This window comes from Saccopteryx bilineata, chromosome 9 (genome assembly GCF_036850765.1).
Source record: "Saccopteryx bilineata isolate mSacBil1 chromosome 9, mSacBil1_pri_phased_curated, whole genome shotgun sequence".
Lineage (NCBI taxonomy): Eukaryota > Metazoa > Chordata > Mammalia > Chiroptera > Emballonuridae > Saccopteryx > Saccopteryx bilineata.
The window spans coordinates 93,035,359-93,062,706 of record NC_089498.1 but is presented as its reverse complement, the minus strand read 5'-3'; the positions used below and the strand labels follow the sequence as shown (position 1 = coordinate 93,062,706).

The window sequence follows — 27,348 nt, the reverse complement described above, 5'->3', positions numbered from 1 at the left end:
TTAGCCCCTAAGTCAGCCCCCCCTCACCCCCAGCAACTCTTACCCAGTTGGCTGTCTTCTCCTGCCTCTCTAGGAGCTTCTGCTGCAGGATCTCGCCAAGGCCACCAGGGGCCCCAAATTTCTGTACGATGACCTGGGTCCTCCTGAACTGCTCTTTGGGTACCAGGTGCTGCATGCACCGTAGGTAAGTGGTCAGGGTCTGCTGCAGTGGGGGCACTGGAAGTCTGGGCAGCCCCTGGAAGAAAGAGCTCACAAGTACTTGCTGTACCTATCCTTATGTATGGCCCATGCTTGTCCCCAAATTGACACCTGGTGTCTGTCTCCATCTGCCGCCATCCTTGTTTTATATTCTGGGACTCACCTGCTTCCAGGGCTCAGCTGAGCAGAATTGTGAAATGAGAAAGTTCCTGTTTGCTCTCTCCCATATCCCAGCCCTGCCCTCAGGAAGGAACAAATTTCAGGGGAAAATACCTTGTTGCTGATCCCAGGTAGACCTGGATTCATGCTCTGACCCTGCTGCTGACCAGCAGAATCAGATTTGATCATAAGCAAATCACCTCTACTTCAGTGCCTCAGTTTCCTCCCTGTCATATGGGGGTAATAACCTGTACCTCTCATAGGATCAAAGAGAACATTGATGTGAAAGTGCTTGTCAACCACAGAGAATGGCTCTAAGATGAAATAGTCCTGTTATTGATATTGACTGCTGGTCCTTCTTAATTCGGCAGCTGTTCCCAGTTAGAGTTCCAGAGTCAATTGATCTGGGTGTGATTCAATGGAGAGATTTGGACAGGTGAAAGATGGGGGTAGATATAGTTCATTGCTTGCCCTAAGGACCAGAATTCTGCAAGATGTTTCCTGGGAATGTGACTCATGCCCTGGGTTCCTTTTTAAATCCCTCCCAGTCATGAAACCCAGAGGGGGCATTCTGCTGCATGTGGGCATACGAGTGGGGTACGAGAAAAGTGCAATGGAAGTTCTTTTTTATTTTCTTTTAAAGAGAGATAAAGACAGACATACAGATAGGAACAAATAAGCAGGAAGGAAGAGGGATGAGAAGCATCAACTCATAGATATAGCACTTTAGCTGTTAATTGATTGCTTTCCCACATGTGCTTTGACTTGAGCTAGTGACCCCTTGCTCAAGCCAGTAACCTTGGCTTGAGCCAGTGACCTTGGGCATCAAGCCAGTGACCTTGGGCTCAAGTCAGTGACCTTGGGCATCAAGCCAGTGACCTTTGGGCTCAAGTCAGCAACCATGGGGTTGTGTCTATGATCCCACACTCAAGCCAGTGACCCTGCACTCAAGCTGGTGAGCCTGCACTCAAGCTGGTGACCTCGGGGTTTTGAACCTGGGTCCTCAGTGTCCCCGGTTGATGCTCTATCCACTGCACCACCACCTGGTCAGGCAGAAAGTTCTTCCTCTTTTAATCTCTCTAAATCCCAGTTTCCTCATCCATAGGGCATAAATAATAATTCCTATCTGAGAGGGCCCAGAGAGAATTAAATGAGAGAAACAACCAGTTCCCCAAAATACATCATTCAATATTATAATGTTAGTGTCTTTATCCTTCCAGAAAACTCACAATCTCTTGGGCCTCCCAAAGTGTGAAGAGAGCCTGGCCTCATGCTTCTCAGTTTACCAACTGTGTTCACCAGGGATTCTACATACATGTTCAACAATTTTATGGCTTAGCCACATTGACATATGAGGAAACTTATGCCAGGAGAGTGGAGAGATAGTCCATGGTCATCCAGCAATTTGGTGGCAGAGCTAAGACCTAAAATCAGTCTTCATCCACTATTCATTTTTCTCCTTCTTTCTCAGCTGTTTTCTTCTTTCTTGCTTGTTCTCTTTTCTATCCCCTTTCTTTCTTCCCCACTTAGCTAGTCACAACTGAAAACTAGGGTTTAAACCTTACAAAGTTGGGGTTTCTCCTCTGTAGGGTGGTGGGAGCAGTGGGTTTCTATCCCAGGAAGGCTGTAGAGGAAAGGGAAGGAGCCTATTGAAAGCTCCCCTCCACTCTGTTCTTACTGTTGCATGTGCTGGAGCCCCCTTGACCCCCTAGGCGGATGGGACTGAATGAACATGTGCTGATGATCAGGTGCAGGGAGTCCTCCACCTGTCTGATCCTGTGTCTAAAGTTCACTGCTGTAGTGGGGGTGAAGAGGCTGCCAGTCCTCACTAAGGGCTGTTGCTAACCTAGGGATCACTTGAGGATGGGTTTGGACAGCATTTCAGGTTATCCAGCCCACTCGAGAGAGCCAGGTCCAGGCTCCTGCTCAGCTACTCTAGTAGGCTTCCTCTTCCTTCTATTGGGGTCTGGGGATTTGTGTGGTGGGTGATTGGGCAAGTACCTACAGGAAGCCCAGACCAGTTGGTGGCCTGGCCAAGAGTAATAGCAGGTTTTGCTGGAGCCTCTGCTATGAACAAGCCACCCTTCTTTGGGGCCTTGGCAGTTCCCTGGGACTCAGCCTGGATCATAGGCAGTTGATTAAAAGGAATGAGATAAGAAATCTCTGCTAGAATGTCTCAGCCCCTTGGGGCTCCTCCTAGACTCTCATGGGCTTCTGGCCCACAATGGGAACAGAGGCAGAAACTTGTACTAATGAAGATTTTTGGTCCATGAGGATATCATCTCATTACCTTGGCAGTTAATGTGAGTTAGACCCTGGGGTGAACAAAGGTTCAATGGAGAAACAAAGCAGACAACGTCCGAAGACAGGGACATGCCAAAGAACAGAAGCAGCAGTGTCAGCTGCCATGAACGGGACAATGTGGTGAGCAACTTCATAGGGAGAAGCTAGAAAATTCTGATCAGGGTTTCAAATGAAGCTCGGGGTGGAGAGTGAGTGCTACGGGTATCCAGGAGGTGCCAAGAAACAAGTATGGCAGAGAGACCAACCTTGCAACAATGTGGTGGTCAGGTGTGCTGCTCTATCACTCGGGAAGGTGAGTGGGGTGGGAGCGAGGATGCCTGCTCAAAAAGGAGTGGCTTGTCTTGAGCCAGTGGAGAAAATGGTACCTAAGCCTTCAGGGCTGAACTAGTGACAGCAACTCGGGCTGGGGTGTGACAGGCTTACCTAAGCCAACTCCACTGGGTTCAAAGCCATTGAAAGCAGAACTTGGGGTGGGGGGAAGTTCTGGGAGAAAAAAGAGTATCTGACCCTTGGACTTGGGAGTTGGGAAATATGACTGTCAGCATTCCTTTAGCACCCCTTGAAGCCACGCCTAGCAACCCTGAACCCTCCTAGGCTCCTCAACAGGGCAGGGCTGCAGCCTGGGCCTCACACCCAGGAGAGGACAGGGTTGGGGGCCAGGAAAGGGTTGGGGGCAAGTCCCACTCAGGACTGTTCTGGAAGCCAAGGGTATGTGAGTGTGAAAAGTAGGGATAAGAGAGGGCTCTAAAAGTCACTCACAGGCTCCTCCTCACTGCTCAGAGATTCTGCTGTCGTCTTATAGGGGGCTCTTTTCAGGATGGACATCTTGGTGATTCCTGGTTGAGGAAGCAGAAGTACAGATCTGGAGACCAAAAGGTAGAGAGGCATCAACACAACAACTGCATAGACCTGCCATAGACCCTTCACCTCCCATAGTCTGATACCCTCCTACACCCTGTAAGGAGGCCACAGCTGGCTACTCATGTACAGTGTACACGAGTCTCATTGTAAGACTGGCCTCAATCCCCTCACCTCTAGATCATCCCCCTTGACCACAGTGTCCTCTCTGAGTCCTCAAATAAGAGGAGGGGCTGAAGTGAGGCTCTAGCTGGTACCTGCTTCATCAGACTGCTGTCTCACAGGCCCAGTTGACCACCCCAGGGCAGTGTGGGAGGAAACAGGGATGGGTTTGCCCGCTTCTTGTCCACAAAGGGTCATAGGCAGACCACTTGTTTTGTTTCTGTCTGGGGCCCAATAGATGTGTGATTTGCAGATTAAAATCTCTTTTCCAAGTGTGAGCTTCTCCAGGTCAAGACCATGCCTGCCATGCTCAGTGCTTCACCTCCGGGACCTGGTAGCTGCTTGGTATTGAGCAAGATTAGTGTGGGGAGCTGAGACAGTGAGCAAGTGCATGCCTCAGTGCATGCCTGGATGAAGACATTGTTGAATGAATGCAAGGTCCTCCATGGCCCTGGGTTACAAGAGGCTCTTGGGGCTGATTGGGAGCCTAGCCTATGGCCAAGGCAAGGAAGACCCTGGTGCCTGCTGGGTGGGTTGTGACTTAAACAGTCTCTAGTCTGCAGGTTCCCAGTGTAGGTGGCATGGGGATGCTGAGGGAGGTGGTACAGGGAACCTGGGCAGCCCAGTCCCCTAGGGGTCATCTGAGAGCCCAGTCCCCTAGGGGTCACCTGGAGAGTAGTGAATTAATTTTGAAGGGGCAGTAGAAGTGAGCCAGACCAAGGAGGGGCAAAGTCCAGTTTTTAAGGCTTGTGGGGTCCAACCTCAACCCTCAGAGATCCCTCTAGGCTAACTGTAAGCCTGCAAAGACACACAGACATGCTTTCTACTCACCCATCTTCTATTCATTCCCAAGAGCTCACAGCTGATGCTTAGCCCATCTACACTATCCCACTGCACCCCAGGCAGGCCCAGTTCAGGTGGGGGCTGGGCAGGGGCACAGCTGATTCAACAACAGAGCATCCAGAAAGATGGATGAACCTGGTCCAGTGGTGGAGGAGCCTGGGGCTGCCTGGAAGTGCTGGGCAGAAAATATAGAGTCCTGGCAAACACCACACCATAGCACTCTGAACTAGGTAGTCCTCAGACCTGCCAGCGCCACGGAGCATAAGGGCTGCCCCAATCACTGTGAGAAGCCATAGTGTCCAGGTGAGGGCCCACCCTCACCGCGGCTGGGTTTTGAGGAGGCAAAGAAGGATAAGGTCAGATTAATAAGGCCCTAGAGACAGTGAAGCCCATGCCTCCTCTTGCTCTGGCCGCGGGCCAGCGCCATAGCTGAAAGATACTAGTCAAACCTCAGACTCCACGTTTCCAGGAGAGGTGCACGGTTTCCTGGGACCCACAGGGGAAAGCCTTGTCCCTGAGTTAGCTGCTCTTTCTGTGGTTTGGCCGGCGCCTATAGCGCATGTGTGTATGTACCCTCTGTCTGCCGGGTGCCGACCTGCCGCTGGCCTGGCTTCCAAAGGCTTCCCACGGAGATCTCTGTTCTGCCCTGGAGTCCCAATCTCAGCTCAGTCGCGGCACCACAGGCTGTCCACACTCTCCAGGGAGTCCCCCAGACATAGCTCAGACTCGCTACCGTCGCCCTCTCCCCACCTCCTGCCTCTTCCAGAGCAGGAGGCCCCGTGCCCGCTGGCACTTCAGGGTGGTGGGGGTGAGACCCCGCAGACCCCCCGACTGGGCACAGAAAGTGCAGACCTTGGCACTCAGCTGGTGGACGTCCAGAAGAAGTGAGAAAACGCACGTGGATCCGCGGAGTCAAGCCTCTCCAAGCCCGTTCCCCTTAACGTCTCGTCGTCCCGCCCCCGGTCCCCTACCTCCACTCTGCGAGGTTAATCACCAGAACCGAATCCCTCAACCTACCAGCGGGCCCGCGACGGCCTCTCCCGTTCAGGACCTGGAAGACTCCGAGGGTCCTGTGGTCTGCGGTCCTGGTGCGGTCATTGTCCGGAGCCTCCCTCTGCTCCCCGCGCTGCGCGCAGCCCGCCCTTCCTTCTCACCTGCTCCTCTGGCCGCGCCGCTCGGCCGCCGCTGCGCCGCGGGAATCGGACCGGGGGCGGCAGGGCGAGCGGGAGGGATCTGCGGGCGCTTCGGCAGAGCCCGGGTGGGGGCGGCCGCCTCGGGCTACGGGAGAGCCTCCGACGACTTTGTCTTGTCCCGCGGGCTCCCTACTGGCTGCCAGCGATCTGGCCGCGCCTGTCCTTTCCTCCTCCAGTTCCTCCTCCCTCCCCTCCCTTCTTTCCCTCCCTTCCCCAGCCCCTCCCCCCCCGCCGGTCTCTCTACCTCTCCGTCTTTTCTCCTTCGCCTCCCTACTCCCCGGAGCCTTCCGGGGTCCCACGTTTCGGCCTCCCGTCCCCCCACAGCCTTCCGGGGTCCCATGTTTCGGCCTCCCGTCCCCCCCACAGCCTTCCGGGGTCCCACGTTTCGGCCTCCCGTCCCCCCTCCACCCGGATCAGTTTGTTCAAGGGCAGCAGAACCCAGGACTGAGCAGAGGTGCGGAACATTGCTCCACCCGTGCTCATCGCCCCCAGCTCGGCCATCTCCAGTCCCCGCGCTCACCCAACCCCTCCCTTATCCTAGCTGCGTCTGCGTCTGCAGAACCCAGGGGAGGGTTGGATCGGGTAAACCTGTGTCCTCCCCACCGTCTAGGCCAGACTCAAACCCTACTACATACAACTTCTTCCAAAATAACAACAACAACAGCAATAAGAACGACAACAACCTGTTTGTTAATCACTGCAGGTCCTTCCCACCCTGCTGGCACTTTTGGGGATGCTCAGAGACAAGCCAGAGACAGACACTCCTTCCAGACAAAGCACTTCTCCTCCACCCCACATACAAATTCTTACACACGGACATACAGACAGACCCTGCCCAGACGAACGCACATAGCCGGACATGCACACCCAGGACAGACTGCGCGCACACCCGTCCTGCAGGTCCCCACCAGCGTTGTCTAGCGCATATGTATTCTTCACTCCCGCGGCCTCTCCGCGCCCTGGAATGTGAGGACACTGCGGCCTGAAGCAGGCCACCGGCTTCAGAACTGAGTGTCGCACAAACGCACGCCCAGGATTCCTGGGGACCCGTGTGTAAGGTGGTCCAGTGAGGACCGGGTGAGGGTGGAGAGGTGTAGGGGATTGACACCAGATCTCAGACTTGCACCCTTTCCAGTCCCGACTCAGACCTGCATGGCAAGGACACAGCAAAACACACCGACCAATGTTTTCCCACTCTTCACAGAATAGAGCCCGGCTTCCTAAGGAACACACACATCACGCATGCTTCCAGAGATCGAACCTCTGCGCAGGACAGCGGCCCTTACTTCTTTTCGGAGCCTAGACGGGAGAGGATGCAGGGCTCCAAGGGAAGGTCAGCCTCTGCGCCTCAGAGGTAAGTGTCTGATACTGGGCGTGTCCTAGGGGCGGGGCCTGCGCACCCGAGGGAGTGGGTCCTCAGGCTCCCCCGGGCGGCACCACGGGGGCACTGCGCTGGGCCTGGGGGACCGTGCTGTCGCGGGCTGAGGAGGTTGTGAGCCCTAGGGTGTCCGTGGGTGAGGGCCCTTGTTGAGTTTACGTCTTTCGTACGTGTCTCCTTAACTGGTAGCAAAACAGCTACAGTCTCTCCACCTGCCCGCCGGGCTGAGAGTTAGATTGGGGTTAGACCCAACTCACCCTCCTCTCTATCCTGGCTCTGAGCTCAGCCGTCCACCCTTATCAGTAACGAGACTCAGTCTGGGACAGATATGGTTTATTAATGCGGGCCAGAGACACCGCTGTGCAGCGGGCCAAGGAACGGAAGGGAGGACAGACAGAGGCACAACCCTACACAGAGTGGCCCCAAGGTAGAAGCCCGCACGCCTCTTTTTCTGTGCCAGGAGCCGTCACTTTGCGTGCCTCGGTGTTCCACAGCCCACTGGATAAGAGGGAGAGGGACACAGAAAGGGTCTTGGAGAAGGAACTCGGGCAGAGGAAGTCAAGACAGGGGCTGGTGCCCGGATACTCGTTGGAGGGGAGGGTCCTGAACCTGGGCTGGCCAGTGCGCTCACAGAGCAGTCCCCGTGACCCGGAGAGAGGGGAGGGTGGGGTGGCTGGAGGGTGAGCCAGGCTGTTAGCTTCGGGTGGGGTAGTCCTTGGAGTCGTCCTCGTCCTCGTCAAATGGGTCAGGCGGGCTGCGAAGCGCGTGGTCCTGGTCAGACACAGTGCGCTCGCGCTCACGCAGACGCACCGCATCGTACAGACCCTGTGATGGCTCATCTAGCAGCACGTCGCGCTCAGAGCGGGAGCGTGTCAGGAGGCCCACGTTGCGCAGCAGCAGCAGGACAGGCGCGTAAAGCAGGTTGGCCAAGCCCATGCCAAGGCTAAGCTGCGCAAACCCGAGCGAGTGCACTATGTGGCCCGCCACTATGGGCCCGAGCGCATAGGCCACGGAATAGGAGATGTCGGCGATGGCGTAGACGCTTCCGTAGACGGAAACGTGGCGCACGTCCACAAGAAAGGCGAGTGTGGGTAGCAGAGCCGTGTCGACCAGCGCAATGCCGAAGCAGAGGCCACAAAGTGAGACCACTAGTGGCGCAAAAGAATGACAGGCAGGCACCACGCACGAGCTGACACCGATCATTGCCAGCCCGAACGCGCCATAGAGCCACTGCAGGTGTGGGTAGCGCGCCGCCAGGCGCACGGTGAGGTAGACGCCTAGCACGTGAGGCACAAAGGCCGGCAGCCAGACCATGCCCATCTCCCATTCCGACGCTGCCATCGTGTGCTTCATCCACGTGGCGATGGTGGGTTCAAGGAAGGCGAGAGGGATGTTGCAAGTGGTGAGCGCGCCGGCCACCACAGCGATGTAGGGGTCCAGCATGAGGCGGTGGATGGGCGTGCCCACCGGCAGGTTGGCCCTCGCCCGCGCAGCGGCCGAGAAGGGCTTGGCCACTGCCAACAGCAACAGAGCGTCGAGCAGCGACACGGCGGCGAGCACCAGAAAGGGCACGCGCTTGCCTGCGAACTCGTAGAGGATGCCCCCAAAGGGCGGTGCCACTAGGCTTCCAAAGCTGATAAAGGCCAGCGCCACGCCCAACGCGCGACTGCGCTCGGGCTCCTCCGGATACTTGTCCGCTATCATCGCGATGCCGGAAGTATCTGCGAAGGCTGAGCCCAGGCCTTGCAGGCTGCGCGCCGCGAAGAGCGTGGCGTAGTCCTCCGCAAAGGCAAAGAGCACGGTGGAAGAGAACATGACGCCCAGGCCGATGAGCAGCGGCACGTCGTAGCTCATGCGATCGATGAAGGGCCCGCTCAGGGGGTTCACCAGAAGCTGCAGGATGGCCTTGGAGGCGAAAAGCACCCCGATCTTCACGTCTTCGCTCTCCGTAGGGTAGCGGGGCCGCAGGGCAGACCCGGGCGGCAGGGAAGCCGTCGGAGACTCGGAGCTGTTGACCGTGTAGGCACTGGCATTGGCTGGCGTGGGCGGCGGCAGGGTGGGCATCCACACATCCGGAGTCGGGGTGGGACTTTCGCTGGCCCCGCGCATGTGGGCGATGTAGTCGGGCACAATGGGCACGATGACCATGTACAGCATGTTGTCCAGGAACAGCGCCACGCACACGATGACCAGCAGCAGGCGCCGCTGCCGCCTGGGCTCCCGGAGCACGGCCCCCACCGCCTCCGACAGCTTGGCGGCTGCCTCTCGGGCCTGGCCCGCCGGTTCCATTGCCCCACCCGGTCGCTCTTCCGAGCACACGTCCGCCGGGGCCGGACGCGGACTCCCTGCAGTGCAGAGACGAGGGCTGGGAACGTCGGGGGCGCGGTCCGTGCGGCGCAGCGCCCCCTGTGCCTCAGGTGGCTGCGGGGCTCATGGCCCGGCGCACAGGGAAAGACAAGGACCCTGCTTCGCGAGGCGCCGCAGCTGTTCGAAGCGGAGCTCCAGACCCGCCGCCGCCCAGCTCAGGGGTGATCAGGGCAGGCGGGTGCACCGAGGGGTCGGGGACGGAGACTGAGCGCACGGAGCCTCGGGCACGCCTGGAGCTCCCCCGCTGCGCCGAGAGACCGCCCGCGGGAGCCGAGGGGCATGGCGGTGTCGGCCGCCCGCCGGCTGCTAGCCCTGCAGCCGCTCTCCCCTCCCTAGCACCGGCTCTGGCCTCCTCCTCTGCCGCCTCCTCTTTTTTCCCTTTCCACTCCGGGCTGTGACGCGGCGAGTCTCGGCCCCCGAGTGGTGCCCCGGCCACTTGCGTCGCTCATGCTAATACGACGTCGGCGGGCGGGGGCCGGGGGCGGGGCGCGGCCCGGCGGGGGGTCTCCTTCCCAGTTGCACCAGAGCTCAAAATCCCAGAAAGGGGTCTCGGTGCGAAGAGCGTCCTGGCCAAAACCCTGCGGACAATGGGTGCTCTGTGAAAGGAGATGGCTTTCTGTCCCCCGCCCCAGTTAGGACCCAACGGGTCTGAACCCCCTCTCCTCCCCCCGGGAGGGGGCGCGCAGCTGCCGCTTTCCCTAGGCCCCGCGGGAGAGGGGTGCCAGGGGTTCCAGATCTGCACCTCAGCCTGGACCTCCGCGCACAGTGGGCAAGGAGCCCCCGAGGTGAGCCCCGCTGCGTCCCTCTGCTCCAGCAGCTGGACTGTAGGGCAGGGACCCGAGGGGTGCGGAGTGCCGACACTCCAACTCTTCCTCCGGCCCCGCCCCCTGCCTCCTGCCACCCCCGGGAAGGGAGGGTGAGGCGCAGAGACAGTTGCGCCGGGTTCCGCTGAACGGCCCTTCGGCAGAATGTCACAGTAGAGAATCCCTGACTATGAGCATCTGAGGATTGAGGGGGAAAGTCCCTTTGCCCTCACCGGCCGCGGAGTATCAGCCCTGACTTCCCACACTCTGCACTACCTCACCACCGTCTGCCAGCCGCTAGCCCCCTTTTCCTCTTTAACTGTTTAGGTCCCCCAGCTCCGCCTCTTCTCTCTCCTCTCCTCCTCACTCCTCGCCTTCTAACTCCTCCCAGGCCTTGTGCTTACCAGAGAATGCTTTTCTCCGCTCCGGCGAGGCCCGCCCTCTTCTCTACCCGCCCCCCACCCCCCGTCTCCAGAGCTGCCTCCAAGTCCCGGGCGGGTTCTGGGAGTGATGTGGCCTGGGTCCTTTCTTGGAGCTTTAAGAAAGACCTTTGGGTGCCACGCCCAACTCCCCCTTCTGCACCCTAGGCTGGACTCAGCTGCTTTACTCTCATCAGACTTAAGGAAGGCTTACCTCCCGAAAGGGCCGCCCCTACGCAGACGCCCGGTTCTCAAGAGACAGGCTGAGCCACCTGGTTGTGCGCTGGATCCGGGCGTCCTCCAAAGAGCTTTGGCCCTGGGCAACACAAGGAGTCCGTGTTCCGGTCTGTGCTCTGGCAGGAGAGAGGCTCTGAGGCAGCTGAGGTTAGGAGAATTGTGTTTCGGAGACTCCAGTTTCTCTCTCTCTTTCACAATAAGAGGGGATCTTGCCATCCTCCTCAACTCAACAGCAAACTAGCATTAGGTCCACTTCTTCCCGGACCACGCTGTCCGCTCCGGGGAAGCACCTTGGTGTAGTGCGAAGCACTGGGATTTTAGAGAACCGCGACTGAGGTGGCTTTCAAGTCTGTCATTTACTAGTTGGGGTGCTGGGGAATTACTGCATCCCTCTGTGTCTCAGTTTCTTTATCTGTAATGTGAGGTAATAATACTTACTGACTAGTGTGCCTAGCACATAGTAAGGGTGATGTAAGTGCTTGCTATTGTTATTCTTCTCTACAATGTGCTATTTTGTCTTCATTTCAGAGTTGTGGGTCTTGTGAAGAGCAGATAAAAGGTACAGAGGCATCCTGGCTCCCAGGTTAGTCCCTTTTGTTGGATAGGCATTGGGATTCTAGGCTCTGTCCCAGCTGGTGAAAGCTGGCGGGCATTGGGAAGTTGGCTCCTGTCCCTTCTCATAGCGATGGCTGTGGGATGAGATGATGGAGACCAGAGCATCAAGGTGAGAGGTGGAAGCCCACTCTCTAATTTCTCCAATCACCGTGGCCCCACGGGGAAGGAGGAAAAATTCTCTCACTTAAGGAGCTACCAACACCTGCTCTGCAGCAAACTGCTCTCTGAGGGAGGGAAGAGCCCCAGTGTGAGGGCAGGCTGGTTCCGGGTGATCTTGGGCAAGTCATCATTCTCTCTGGGTTCCAGCCTTGGCCTCCGTCAAGTAAGGGGTTAGGTGAGAGCCTCTTACTGAAGCCTTTGAGAAGAAATGAGTGCTTGATCAGGGCTCTGCTGGTGTGAGATAATTATTTTAAATTTTACCTCCCTTCTACACCTGGGAAGGGAGGGTGAGGCACAGAGGAAACCTTTGGTTAGTGCACACACACTCTCCAGCTCATCATAGGCCCTCTAACTGGTTTTGCACATTGATGTCACCTGTCTGGCTCTCCAGTCATTTATTTGAGTTTGAAACCTCAGGCTTTCTCTGACTCTCCCATTCTGAGGTTTTTAAAGAGGCAGACTAACAGCCTACATACCAGCTATTCATGTATATATTGTTTGCCCTGCCTGATTAAATGGGGCATTTAAAGCAGAAGTTTTCTGTCTATTAGCTGAATAACTTAGAACTTAGTGGAATCTTAAAGAAGAAAAATTTTCCCAGATCCTTCAAGGTAGAGACCCCTTCTCCCAGTACTCTGGCCCACATAATTCATGGCTGTTCTTGAGCATGGAGTCAAGTTATCCCTGGGCTCATGCCTAACTCTCCAGTCTTCCATTCTCTAATGGCAGGAGACAGATTAATTTATTAAACACTCTGTACCAGGGGTGTTATGTGTACTATTTTATTTAATCCTCACTCAATCCTGGTGCAGTGTAGGTGCTGTTCCTTCTGCCTTACTCATCGGAAACTGGGCAGAGAGAATCTGGGTCACTCACCCAAGGTCCTAGCAGTCAAGCCTAGACTTCAATCCAGGCTGTGTAACTTGTCTTGTGGTCCTCACACTGCCTCTCTATACCTTGTACCTCAATGTGTTTCTGTTGCTCCATCTGCAAGGTGACCACAGCCTGGCAGTGTCCGGAAGTGGGGCAAACGAAGCTCCATGGTAAGAAGAAAGTCCTGGGCCAGCTCCCTAAGGAGGCCCCAGGTACACTAACTCCTTCATCCTCCCACTTCAAGCTCAGAAGACAACTCCCCACCCTCATCCTTTAGCCTCAAGAGTTCGGTGCTGGAGTTGCAGGGAATTGAAGACCCTCCACTTCAGCAAAAATATTGGGTCTGAGCTTTGACAGGCAATTGGGAATCCCATTCTTGCACGCACCTTTGGGGAGCTGTCCAGGGTGCTGGCTCTGACTCCACACGTTGGAAGCAGCTTCACACAAGGACCCTGCCGCTTGGTCTTCCTGTACTTCCTGTGGCTTCCTCTTCACCAGAACTCTTGGTAAAATCCTTCCTGTAGACTCCTTTTCTCTGAGCATAATTTGCAGGCATTCTAGAACTTTCATTCCAATCCTGTTAGATAAAATGGAAGCATTTTTTTTCCTCTCCTTTCTCAGCCAGATATAGGAACTGTTGCTACAAAGTGTCTGATACTCAATGTTAAGTCCAATGAATAAAGGAAGGAGTTTATTTATTAGACACATAGAAGTATTTATAATGCGCCAGGCACTGTTCTAAACATTTTACAAACATTAATTCATTTAATCTTCTTACCATCCTTCATATTATCTTTTCATAGGTCAGGACACTGAGGTATTATAATTTATCCATGGTCAGATTTCTCACAAGTGATGGAGACAAGATTCAGATGCAGGCTACTCAGCCCCAACATTCAGCTCTCAGCCACCATGCTGTCCTGTTCAAGGATGGCTGAAACATATGAGACAATTTGCTTGAAAGTGTCTAGCTCATGCTGGACAATTAATAGAAGCTAAATTGTAGTTTTGTATGGGTAGAAATAGCCTGGTGATTTTCAAATGACAACTTTTCATTTTATCCATTGGATACAGTTGTGGTTTCAGTCTGCTAGAACAAAGTCCTTTTCACACTGGACTAGTGTTCTTGTTGTGGACTTAGGGCTTCCTGAGGTATGGGAGCTTGGGGAGGGTATGAAAGGATAACCTTCCTGCATCTGTGCCTGGGCAAGGTCTGGTTTGTGTGTATGTGCGTGTGTGTGGGGGGGGAGATATTTGGGGAATTGTGTGTATGGAGTGCTTCACATGAGAAAGGCATTGGCTTATGCAGGGAAGGTCATGGGCCAAGTCAATTTCAGGACCTTGCCAATTGTTGCTTAGCTGAGACATCTAGTCCCTGAGACATGGAACAACTATGTTTCTGTGGAGAAGCAGGTTGGTGGTGGCAGCATGTGGGTGGGACTCTCGCTCCTGATTTATTATTTCTTTGTATCCCTGGACGCACTTAAGTACAGGCTTCATTCCAACAAAGCTCATGAGCCAGTATTGGATTCCTATACTGGGGGAGGGGGGGAGTTTATTGAAGCTGTCCTTGCTGCCTACCCCTGTGTGGGCCTCAGGCCCTCAGCATCACTTAATTAATTTAGGCTTCCCCAGCCACATATTCTCAGATTCAAAGGAACAGGGCGGCCCTGCCAGCCTTTCCCGGAAGCCTGTGAGTCTGGTGGCTAGAAGCCAGGAGGATTACGTGCCTGTCTGCCTGGCCTGGGCCAGCCCATCCTCAGGGCCCAGCCCTGCGTGGGGAGAGTAACTGAGCTGCAAAGTGAAGGTAAGGGACTGCCACTCCTGCACTGTGGGCCAGCCTCAGAGCTGCTCTCTACAGCTCGGCTCAGAGAGAAGCGGCTGCCCTACCTGCTTTCCTTTTGACTCCTGATGTTTCCCTGAATCATTGTGTGGCAGCAGGACCTCAACATCTTGGTTCACCCACCTCCTCCATTGAGACCATCCTTGCCCCCTAACCTTCCCCAGCTGTAAATTGTCTCTCCTACTGGGGCAGTCATTCACCTCCCACTTGTCTCTTGCTTCCTGACCCAGCCAAACCATCCCTGCAGGTTGGCCACACTTTTTTCTGTAACACTTCAGGGAAGTTCCCATGTGCTCACAGACCCTGCAGGACTCCTTGCTGCCTGGGGCTGGAGTCCAGGTTCTTCTCCCAGAATCATGACTAATCATCACATGCCTCAACCTTTCCCGTCCTCCCTAACAGGCCCTGGAAGCTCTCTCTCACCTCCACCTGTGACTGAAGTTCTCTCAGCCCATGCCCAGCTTTGCCTCTCCTTTATTGCCTGCCATATGATCACATTCCTTGAGTCCTGAATACTGAGAATAACCTCCCCTCCCTCTCACCCTGAATCCCACTGCAGTTTCTCCTCCTTTTCAGGAATCAGTTCCCCAGGGTGATGAGCATGCTCCACCCTGCCAGTCTGAGAACACCTTGCAGGGAAAAGCTGCCTCTGTGTCTAGTAACAACATTTTGCTTGTTGTGCATCCCACAGAGCACTTTACATGGAAACTGATGTGTCCATGGTTTTAAAATCCATCCCCACATTTATTAACATGAAACTTAATCATGTCAGAAATACATAAGTAGAAATTGTTTACAGCGATGTTCATAGAAATGAGAACGCTATCAATGTTCATTTGTGACCCTAAACCCTGGTCCCCTATGTCATCTCTCAGAAACTACTGCTACATTTTTAATAAAACAGCCAATCTTTCTTCACTGAAAAAATAATGAAAGAAAAAAATTATCACTGTTACTTTTATATGGGTATTTTCCAAGCCCTTTTCTAAACCATTTCTCAAACATATCTATACCCCCTTATAAAATGTAAGATAAAGAAATTTTATGTTTAAATAAGTATATTTTCACATGTGTGATATATGTGTCATTCTATAGTTCTCTCCTTTTCCACTTAACAATATATCCACTTTAGTTTATTCAGAAATAGCTCAATTTTCTTAGCAACTAAATACTGTTTTTTTGTTGTTATGAACATACTGCAGTATTTGCAGTTACTTTCTTGTGCTAAATGAGTAGGGTATTTCTGATTAGAAACATGTAGGTATGAGAATGTTGCGATGAATCTCCTTGTGTTTGGGTGGAAATGCTTCCCTAGGAAGGAAACACACCAACTTGGTTGATCCCAACTATCTGTGCACATTTTCAATTTTAAAAGAAGTCTCCAAATTGCCCTCCTGAAAGTGTATAAATATATAACCCTGCCAGTAGTGCATGAGAGGACAGTTTACTTGCCTTGCTACACTTGTATTTCCCTGCATGATTGATTTTATTTTATTTTTCTAATTTAAAATGTTATTTTTAATTTTTGTGTTGACATGGTTTCAAGTGTCCCACTCAATATAACACCCTCTACACACCTCATTATGTCCCCATTGCCCATGCAGAGTCCCTTCCACCCCCGTTTCACCCTTTGCCTTCTCCTCTTACCACCACTGCCCCTTCCCTCTGGCTATTGCTACCGTGTTGTCTGTATCAGTGTGTTATGTATATAATATTTGGTTAATCCCTTCACCTTCAATCCCATTCTATCTTCTCCCTTCCCTCTGACATCTGTCCATCCGTTTCCTGTGATTCTGCCGGTGTTTCTGTTTTGTTCCTCAGTTTATTGTGTTCATTAGATTCCACATGTAACTGAATCATATGGCATTTATCTGTCTCTACTTGGCTTATTTCACTTAGCATAATAATCTCCAAGTCCATCCATGTTGTCCCAAAAGGTAAGATTTCCTTCTTTTTTATGACCATGTAGTATTCTATTGTGTATATATACCATAGCTTTTTCATCCACTTGTCCACTAATGGATACTTGGGTTGTTTCCAGACCTTGGCTATTGAAAATGATGCTGCAATAAACTTGGGGGTGCATTTCTTCTTTTGAATTAGTGTTTTGGGATTTTTAAGATATATTCCTATAAGTGAGATAGCTGGGTCATAAGACAACTCTATTTTTAATTTTTTGAGGAAAGGCCGTATTGTTTCCCCTGTGGCTGCACCAGTCTGCATTCCCACCAGCAGTGCAGGAGGGTTCCCTTTTCTCCACACCCTCACCAGCACTTATTGTGCATTGATTTGTTATGAAAGCCATTCTGGCAGGTATGAGGTGATATCTCATTGTGGTTTTAATTTGCATTTCTCTAGTGATTAGAGACATTGAACATTTTTTCATATGTCTAATGGTCATCTGTATGTCCTCGTTGGAGAAGTGTCAATTCAGGTTCTTTGCCCATTTTTAAATTGGATTGTTTACTTTCTTGGTGTTGAGTTTTATAAGTTTTTTATACATTTTGGTTATTAACCCCTCATCAGACATATTGGTGAATATGTTCTCCCATTAAGTGGGCTGTCTTTTTAATTAGTTAATGGTGTCTTTTGCTGTGCAAAAGCTTTTTAGTTTGATATAATCCCATTTGTTATTTTGTTTATTTCATTTGCTTGAGGAGATATATTGGCAAAAATATTGCTACAAGAGATATCAAAGAGTCTACTGCCTGTTTTCTTCTAAGATTTTTATGGTTTTGTGACTTACATTTAAGTCTTTTATCCATTTTGAGTTTATTTTTATGAATGGTATAAGTTGGTGGTCTAATTTTATTTTTTTTGCAGATAGCTGTCCAATTTTCCCAGCACCATTTATTAAAGAGACTGTCTTTACTTCATTATATATACTTGCCTACTTTGTCAAATATCAATTGACCATAAAGGTATGGGTTTATTTCAGGGACTTCTGTTCTGTTCCATTGATCTGTATGCCTGTTTTTATTCAGTACCAGGTTGTTTTGATTACAATGGCCTTGCAGTATAGCTTGATATCAGAATTGTGATGCCTCTCACTTTGTTTTTCTTTTTCAAGATTGCTGAGGCTATTCAGGTTCTATTTTGGTTGCATATACATTTTTGGAATATTAGTTCTAGATCTATAGAGTATGCCATTGGTATTTTAATAAGAATTGCATTGAATTTATAGATTGCTTTGGGTAGTATGGGCTTTTTAATGATGTTAATTCTTCATATACATGAACATGGTATATGCTTCCACTTGTTTGTATGTTCCTCTATTTCTTTTTTCAATGTCTTATAATTTTCAGAGTACAAGTGTTTTACATCCTTGGTTACATTTATTCCTCAGTACTTTATTTATTGTATGTTACAATAGTAAATGGGATTACTCCTTAATTTCTCTTTCTGATAGTTCATTATTAGTGTATAAAAATGCCACTGATTTCTGAATATTAATTTTATATTCTGCTACTTTTCCAAATTAATTTATCAGGTCTAATAGTTTTTTGGTGGAAACTTTGAGGTATTCTATGTACAGGATCATATCATCAGAAAATAATGACAGTTTTACTTCTTTCTTTCCAATTTAGATGCCTTTTATTTCTGCTTGCTGTCTGATTCTGCTTGTTGTCTGATGGCTGTAAGAGTGGTGAAAGGAGACACCCCTGTCTCATTCCTGATCTTAAGGGGATTGCTTTTAGTTTTTGCCCATTGAGTATTATGTTGGCGGTCAGTTTGTCATCTATGGTCTTTATTATGTTGAGATATGTTCTCTGTATTCCCACTTTGCTGAGAGTTTTGATCATAAATGGGGTTGGATTTTATCAAATGCTTTTTCTGCATTTATTGATATAATCATGTGACTTTTATCCTTCATTTTGTTAATATGATAAATCATATTTATTGATTTGTGAATATTGTACCAGCCTTGCTTCCCCAGAATAAATGATCATGATGTATAATCTTTTTTTTTTTTTGGTATTTTTCTGAAGTTGGAAACGGGGAGGCAGATAGACTCCCGCATGCGCCCGACCGGGGTACACCTGGCATGCCCACCAGGGGGCGATGTTCTGCCCATCTGGAGCGTTGCTTGTTGCAACCAGGGCCATTCTAGCGCCTGAGGCAGAGGCCATGGAGCCATCCTCAGTGCCTGGGCCAACTTTGCTCCATTGGAGCCTTGGCTGCGGGAGGGGAAGAGAGAGACAGAGAGGAAGGAGAGGGGGAGGGGTGGAGAAGTAGATGGGCGCTTCTCCTGTGTGCCCTGGCCAGGAATCAAACCCGGGACTTCTACATGCCAGGCCAATGCTCTACCACTGAGCCAACTGGTCAGGGCTATACTCTTTCTAATGTATTGCTTCATCTGGTTTGCTAATATTTTGTTGAGAATTTTAGCATTTATGTTCATCAGGGATATTGGCCTATAGTTTTCTTTCTTTATAGTGTCTCTACCTGGTTTTGGCATTAGCATAATGCCAAAAATAAGCTTGGAAGTCATCTCTCTTCTTGAATTTTTTAAGAATAATTTGAGAAAGAGAGGCATTAGTTCTTTTTTGAATGTTTGGTAAAATTCGCCTGTGAAGTCATCAGGTCCAAGACTTTTGTTTGCTGGGAGTTTTTTAATAACTTGCAATTTTGTTTGTTATAATTAGTCTGCTCAAGTTTTCTTATTCTAAATTGAGTTTTGGAAGATTGTATGTTTCTAGGAATTTATCTATTTTGCTCAGGTTGTCCAATATTTTGGCATATAGTTCTTCATAGTCTTTTCTTACAATCTTTTGTATTTCTATGATTGTTATTTCTCCTCTTTCATTTCCAATTTTATTTATTTTTTCTTGATGAGTCTGGTTAAAGGTTCATCAATCTTGTTTACCTTTTCAAATAACGAGCTCTTGGTTTCAGCCTCTATCTCATTTATTTAAGCTCTGATTTTTATTATTTCCTTCCTTATATTTCCACTGGGCTTTATTTTTAGTTCTTTTTCTAGTTCTTTTAGATGTAGGGTTAGGTTGTTTAGTTGAGCCTTTTCTTGCTTCTTGAGGTGTGCCTGTAATGGCATGAATTTCCTTCTCAGGACTGCTTTTGCTGTGTCCCATAAATTTTGAGTTGTTGTATATTCATTTTCATTTTTTTCAGTGAAATTTTTTATTTCTCCCTTGATCTCATTGTTAACTCATTCATTATTTAATAACATGCTATTTAGCCTCCAAGTGTTTGAATGTTTTTCAGTTTTTCTACTGTAGTTGATTTCTAGTTTCATACCATTGAGGTCAGAGAAGATGCAAAACAAGATATGATTTTAATGTTCATAAATTTGTTGAGACTTGTTTTACATCTAATGTATGATCCATCTTAGAAAATGTACCATGAGCACTTGAAAAGAATGTGTATTCTGCTACTTTGAGGTAAAATGTTCTAATTATATCAATTAAATCCAGTTGATCTAGTGTGTGATTTAAGGCTGTTTCTTTGTTGATTTTTTTATCCGAAGGGTCTATTCATTGATGTCAGTGGGGTGTTAAAATACCCTACTATTACCATATTGCTGTCAATCTCTCCCTTTATGTCCATCAAAATCTGCTTTATATATTTAGGTGATCGTGAATTGGGTGTGTAAATATTTACAATGGTTATATCCTCTTGTTGAATTGCTCCCTTTGTCATTATGTAGTGACTGTCTTTGTTCCTTACCATAGCCCTTGTTTTAAAGACTCTTTTTTCAGATATAAGTATTGTTACCCAAGATTTTCTTTTGTTCATTTCCAGTTGCATGGAATATTTTTTTCCATCTCTTCACTTTTAGTCTGTGTGTATCTTTTGTTCTGAGGTGGTTGTCTTGTAGACAGTATATGTACAGGTCTTGTTTTCTTATCCACACAGCTACCCTATGTCTTTTGATTGGAGCATTTAATCCACTTACATTTAAGATTATTATTGATATGTACTTATTTATTAAACCTACACTCCTCTTTCTCTTGATTTCTTTCTTCTGCTTATAGTAGGCCCTTTAACATTTCTTGCAGTACTGGTTTGGTGGTAATGAACTCCTTGAGCCTTTCTTTGTCTGGAAAGCTCTTTATTTCTTTTTCAATTTTAAATTATAACTTTGTTGGATAGAGTAGTCTTTGTTGTAGGCTCTTGTTTTGCATCACTTTGAATATTTCGTGTAATCCTTTCTGGCCTGAAGTGTTTCTATTAAAAAGTCAAATGTCATCCTTATGGTGGCTCCTCTGTAGGTAATTAACTGCTTTTCTCTTGCAACTTTTAGTATTCTTTTCTTGTCTCTTAACTTATATGACATTATATAGCATTTTAATTATGATGAGTCTTGGTGTGGGCTTCTTCGGGCTCATCTTTAATGGGTCTCTTTGTGCTTCTTGAACTTCTGTGACCTTTTTCTTCATCAGAATAAGGAGGTTTTCAACTCTAATTTCTTTCATTTGGGGCATATTTTTTTGTCTGCCCATTTTTTTCTGTGTGTTAAGTAGCTCTACTCTCACTCCCAGATTTGTTATGATGTCTTTATGAGGACGGTGGGCTCAGTGGTACTAACCTCCAGGCCACCAGAGCTCCTTGCCATAGGAATGTTTCTTGAGGGTTATATTTACCACCCTGTTGTACATGAGTCTTGAATGCTCTTGGCCCTTTCATGGATAGAGTTATCCCTTCAGGCTGGCTGGCTCTAAGGGTCAACCTTGATCATGTGTATTAGACACTGTGCAATGTCTGTCCTATGGGGTGTAGTTATTCTCAGCAGGATCTGGTGCCCACTAGACTCCTATGTGGGGTGTGCCACTTGTGTGGCTAATTGAGTCTAATGTGGTGTGGTCTGCCACCCACTACTGGTTGTGTCTTTTTTTGTATCCTCTTGGGCAAGGTTCGGGTATGGGTTGTTATCAGACATTGTATATAACCTGCCATGGGCTACCTGTCTGGAACTACTGCTCTGTTCACTGTTTGTGTCTACATTTTCTGTGCCTGATTGTGTGTGTGTGTGTGTGTGAGTGTGTGTGTCGGAGGGCAACCTGTGTAAATGATCAGTTTCCTCCTGCTTAGAGCTGACAGCAGCTCCATAAAAGGGCCCAAGTTCCTTAAGATTTATCTTTACTTTTTAGCTGCTACACCTCCTCTTATAGCTTCCTGACCTTCCTGCAGAGTCTTCAGTAGAAAGACTGTAGAGTGGGCTCAGACTGGCTTCACCCCACCAATCCCTACACAGGTTATAAGCTAGGTGGGTTAGGCCAGTGGTCAGCAGACTCATTAGTCAACAGAGCCCAATATCAACAGTACAACAATTGAAATTTCTTTTGAGAGCCAAATTTTTTAAACTTAAACTATATAGGTAGGTATATTCCTTATTGAGGTAGCGCCCACATGTGGTATTTTGTGGAAGAGCCTCACTCAAGGGGTCAAAGAGCTGCATGTGGCTCGTGAGCCTCAATTTGCTGACCAGGGGTAGGGCAACTGAGGTCAGATGACAACGTTAGTGGGACCCCCTAACTGGGCGGTGTCTCTTGGTCAGGAGCTTGGTATGGGGAAATAGCTCCCACTTCAGAGCTTAATCCGTCAGCCATGCTGGATACCCCAGTTTTATTTTTTCTGTGAGGTGAGTAGCAGGTTCAGGTTAGGTGGAGCCAACAGTCCCCTCTGCAGAAGTTCTTTCAGCTGGGTGACCCCTGGTCTGAGGGAAGGGCCATGATCACACTGGGGCTGATTTTGGCCCTTCACCAAGAAGGTGGCTAAACCTTTCGACCAGTCCCAACAATAGGCTTCAAGGAACTCACACTTTGGATATTTGTGCTCTGAGCCTCTCTCCCTTCCCCTTGTAGAACATAGCCCAGCGGGACAGGGTATCCAGGACTTGGGTTGGCTGACACTGAGGCTCTACCTCGTGCAATGTGCACACTGCTGTGCAGGTACTGACCACAGAAGGCAGAATTCTCCTCAGCTGGGTTTGGTGCTTGATGAGCTCTCCCTTTGGGTATGCTGCTAGTAAGAGTAGTGGGGTTCTGCTCTGATGTTGTCTGTAGCTGGCCACTGGATGCATTCATTCTGGGCCTCTTAGGAAGGAACCTGGTGCAGACCAGTGTAAGATACTGCCTGTGACTGGCCTTCAGCAACCTTTTTGGAGCTAGAAGCAAACCAGAGTTTGTGACTGCCTCTGCTGGGCTTAGGTGCACATGGAAGGACCAAGCCACATACCTAGACTGGCTTTTACTGGATCGAGACCTGGGGTCAAGTAAGTAAAAGACCCAAAAATCCCTGAGATCTCCTCTTGCTGCCTCTGTCTGCTGGCTGCTTGTTGGGCCTGGCCTTTGAAAAATCCTCTGGTAGAATATAGAGGCTGGGGTTAGTCAGGCTTTAGGAAAGGTGGTGGGTGTGACTTCCACCCCAGGGCCCCAGATATCTGTCCTAAATTTTTTTCACAGACATCAGAAAGATGTGGCCACTAAGAGTCCAGTGGCTGTGGCTTCTGAAACCCAGTCCAGACAGTTTCTACTGAATTTTGCCTTCCAATGCTTTCACCAGGTATATCTGATGTAAAAGACAGGTAAAAAGGCAGTCCTAGTGTGAGCCTGGCCCAATGTCAGACACAGTAGAAAGCTTTTTACTATTATTAGCTTTCAACTTCATAACACCCCTATGAGCTAAGTCCTCCTGAGAGCTTCATTTTATAAATTGGCAGTGCAGGGGTTGAGTAATGTTCCAAGGTCACCTGGTTGTCTGAGTCATGCCCATCAGTTTATCCACTTGGCCATGTGGCATTTGTGTTTCGAGGGCCTGTGGTATTCCATTGTGGCCTTCCAAGCCCTGTTCTTTCCCCCCAACCTGTGTGTAAGATCATGGCTGCCATCTTGTTCTGGTGTCAGGGACCATCCAGCTATAGGTACAGAGGCTGTACCTGTTTCCTCCTTCTCCAGACATTCTGACCTCTGTCCTTATTCTATCTCTTGCTATAACTATTGCAATAGCCTCTTGGTAGATCTTCTGCCTTCACTGTTGCCACCAGCTCTTGACCCCTAAACTGCTATCACAGTCAGCTTTATAAAACATAACTTCCCCATAGTAGCACACAATAGATATTTGTTAAATCAGTCATCTTCTTGCTTTAAATTCCCATTGCCTAAGGTCAAGTTCATAAGCTAACTATGGCTTTTAAAGCCTTTGGTAGGTGACCCTAGGTCCTCCCCATGTTGCCTCTCCTAGGAGTCCTTGTCCCATGTGCACAGCTACCTGCCTGGGACACCTAGGTCTTGTCCTTTCTGGCCCTTGTGCACATTCTCTTTCCTAATAGTATGGCTTACTTACCTGGGTGCATCCTGACCCACATGCATATACCTCTCCCTGGCACTGCCAAGAGACATTCTCAAGTTTGCATGCATGTCTTCTCCCCACCTTGACCTATTTTTAATCCATCAAACATATTCCAGGCTCATAATGGGGCCTCACAGGCAGAAAAGTGTCTGGGAACAGTTTGTGCCACATACACATGTGGCATGTGGGCCAACCCCCTTGAAGCAAGGCACTCTCTTGTTTCCACTGCATTTATATTAAATTCTGGTCACAATCCACTAAGTTAGTTTTGTAACCAACAAATTATTGGTTACCTGCTACTTTAAAAGCTTGGCACTGGGTTACTAGTTCCTCACACAACCTTATTATGTTGATACCATTATCTTCTCCCATTTATATCAATAAGACAGAGACACAAAGATATGAAATAATCCTTTCCAGGTAACACTGCTAGCAAGCAACAGTGCTGGGCTTTGCTACTGGCAGGTGGTCCCAGAGCTTATAGTATCCCACCTCCAAATGTGGCTTTAAAAAAATTTTAATTTATTGATTTTAGTGAGAGAGGAGGGGAGAGAGAAAGAGATAAGAACACCCATCTGTTCTGTATGAGCCCTGACTGAGGGTCAAACTGACACACTCTGTGCTTCAGGACCAACCGAGCATCTGACTAGGGCCAAATGTGGCTTTGATAATGGGTCGGGCTGGAGAGGCTGGATGACTGGTGTGATAGGGGGCTATCCTGAGCCCAGTACAGGAGTGGCTCTCAGCTCCTTACACACCTTTGTGCTGTGGCCAGCAGGAAGAAGGAGCTGGAACATTCGCCCTCCTCTCCAGGGCCCAGCTGCAACTACTGTGAATTGGCCAGGGTGCTGCCCTTGCCTCCCTGATTGCAGGATATGGGGAGCAGTTAGCTTGTGCTGAGGTGAGGGATCCTCTCCTCACCTGTAGTCTGTGCTCAGGGGACAAGGCTGGGATCAGGGACAGAAGCGGTGTTAAGGATGGCTGCTGGATGTGCAGGCAGGACAGTGACATCCCTAATCTTGCCTGTGACTGTGCACTGACAATAGTCAGTGCTTCACACACACGAGCTACGATTCTCTCAGGTCCCCAACACCTGGCACCATGCCTGGAACATGTAGAATAAAGAAATGAAATGTTACCTGACCAGGTGGTGGCGCAGTGAATAGAGAGCGTCGGACTGGGATGCAGAGGACCCAGGTTCGAGACCCCGAGGTTGCCAGCCTGAGTGCGGCTCATCTGGTTTGAGCAAAAGCCCACCAGCTTGAACCCAAGGTCGCTGGCTCCAGCAAGGGGTTACTCAGTCTGCTGAAGGCCCGCGGTCAAGGCATATATGAGAAAGCAATCAATGAACAACTAAGGTGTTGCAATGTGCAATGAAAAACTAATGATTGGCCCTGGCCGGTTGGCTCAGTGGTAGAGTGTCGGCCTGGCGTGCGGGAGTCCTGGGTTCGATTCCCGGCCAGGGCACATAGGAGAGGTGCCCATCTGCTTCTCCACCCCTCCCCCTCTCCTTCCGCTCTGTCTCTCTCTTCCCCTCCCGCAGCTGAGGCTCCATTGGAACAAAAGATGGCCCGGGTGCTGGGGATGACTCCTTGGCCTCTGCCCCAGGTGCTAGAATGGCTCTGGTCGCGACAGAGCGACGCCCCGGATGGGCAGAGCATCGCCCCCTGGTGGGCGTGCCGGGTGGATCCCCTTCGGCGCATGCGGGAGTCTGTCTGACTGCCTCCCCGTTTCCAGCTTCAGAAAAAACAAACAAACAAACAAAAACTAATGATTGATGCTTCTCATCTTTCTTCGTTCCTGTCTGTCTGTCCCTGTCTATCCCTCTCTCTGACTCACTCTGTGTCTCTGTAAAAAATAAATAAGTAAATAAAAATGAAAAAAAAATGAAAAGTTGCTTTTTTGGGGGGTGTTCTCAAGAAGGCAAGTGCCTGGAGTTCTAACCCTTTCTTGTTGAGGTAAAAAAGACCCTGGGGGCCCGTCCTGTGGATATATGGCAAGTTAAAGTCTTGCAAAGAGGACTCTGGGAGAAAGTCTGGGCCAGTAAGGTGGGGACTCTGACCCCAAGACTCCTGGTGATGTTGTGGGAGTTTCTTAGGAAAAAAACTTTTGTCCTGATAGGAAGAACTGATCCCCTGGGGCATGGGCTGGTGGCCCAGGACACCCTGACTGACCCTAACTCTGGAAATATTGGCCACATGGCTCCAGTTCTACAGAGGCCCAAATCAAGTTTGTCTGAGTGGGGGAGGGTTGGCCCTGAGTAGCCCTGGGGCTCTGGATGGTGACACAGGCAGGGTGCAGAGACTTCCCGCCTGGAAACGTGAGTGCAGGTGTGGTCTCCCTCTCCCTGTAGGTGTGTGGGGACCCAGCACGTGGGGGTGGCAGCTATGGGGAAGGTCAGTGGCAGGGCACTTTGACTCAGGTGAAAATATTATTGACTTTGAGAGTTAAGAAGACTCACCAGAGCATATTTTCTCAGGTAATCAAGATGCTATTAATTAAACTTCATTTAAAGCTAGTTTTAAACTAATACTTAATGACATACGTCTGTATCCTTCATAAAGAATGTGTCTGTCTTCCATGAACTGTGAAGCCCAGGGGGGTGCTTGACCATCTGAGGGGGCTTCATGCCTGGCCAGGCTGGCACAGAGTGGATCATTCTTGGGTTTGTAAATGAACAAGTGACATGTGGTCTGTTACCATTTTCTCACTTGAACCTCTTGGATGCTATCTGGTAATAAATCGTATGACCTGGAACATTCTTTTCATCTGACCCCAGACTCTGAGTGAACCCCTGCCTCCCCTGTGGAGTGTTTAGTCTCTACAGTTGATGGGTTCTGAAAGCCTCTGCCCATTCCCTCGCAGCTGGAAGGGAGGAGAGCAGCAAGGCCGAGACTTGCCCTTCTCAGCCTCCCTCAGTGAGGGGTGAGAGCCACTGAGCACTCCCAGGAGCCCTAGTAAGAGCCCAGGCTCTACCCTGTGTGGAGGACCACAAGATAACACCCTCTTTTCATAGTGAGAGCAAGAGGCTGGCCCAGCTTTAGACCTTATTGGGAAGGGTGGAGCGAAGGACCTGGAAAAGGATCAGTTCTGGATGTTTTCAGAGAGGTAGAGGAGGGGGCGGAGCCTGGCTGAGCTGTCCCTGGCCAAAGGTTGGAGGAGAGAGAAGATGAAGGTCACATACTGTGGCAGGTGCTCCAGGTGGGAGGCTGAACCAGAGGCTGGGTGCATGTTGGACACGAGTACAGAGCCCTGGCACTGGGGGGGGGGGGGCAGTGTGCCAGGCCCTGGAGAGCCACTAGCTTTCCATGGAGAACTGAAGGGAACCATATAAAGATCCCTATGTTTGGAATTTTTCTTAAGGATACAGTCCTGGATATAGAAAGTCTGGTATAAAAGGTAAGATCATTCACATGTCTTAAGGCATAAAGCCAAACCAAATGGCTTCCTAAAAGCCAGATTCTAGTCCCGCTGACTATGAAGATGCTCTATCCTCACTGAGCACCCCCCCCATGACAGAACCCAGGATTATTACCTTAAGAAAAACTAGCCTGACCAGGTGGTGGCGCAGTGGATAGAGCATTGGACTGGGATGCGGAGGACCCAGGTTTGAGACCCCAAGGTCGCC

At 49.8% G+C, this 27,348-nt stretch overlaps 2 protein-coding genes across 3 annotated transcripts in view; both read right to left on the bottom strand.

Annotated features, from left to right (window-relative positions):
- The window catches only part of CHAT (choline O-acetyltransferase), an 84,432-nt gene extending 78,682 nt beyond the window's left edge, over window positions 1-5,750 (bottom strand). Inside the window, exons 1-3 of one of the 2 annotated variants that reach the window (XM_066242848.1) lie at window positions 5,679-5,750; window positions 3,421-3,523; window positions 44-235 (exon numbers count right to left, since the gene is read on the bottom strand). In XM_066242848.1, the coding sequence (XP_066098945.1) occupies window positions 44-235; window positions 3,421-3,486 (258 nt within the window). In that variant the 5' untranslated portion in view covers window positions 3,487-3,523; window positions 5,679-5,750. Of the gene's footprint in view, window positions 1-43; window positions 236-3,420; window positions 3,550-5,678 lie in introns of those variants that run through there. The other variant, XM_066242847.1, reaches the window with a different exon arrangement.
- A 1,674-nt stretch (window positions 5,751-7,424) lies between these two features.
- Window positions 7,425-9,818, bottom strand: SLC18A3 (solute carrier family 18 member A3). The gene has a single exon (XM_066242893.1). The coding sequence runs from the start codon at window positions 9,382-9,384 to the stop codon at window positions 7,789-7,791; it is 1,596 nt and encodes a 531-aa protein (XP_066098990.1). The 5' UTR covers window positions 9,385-9,818; the 3' UTR covers window positions 7,425-7,788.
- Window positions 9,819-27,348: the final 17,530 nt, after the last annotated feature.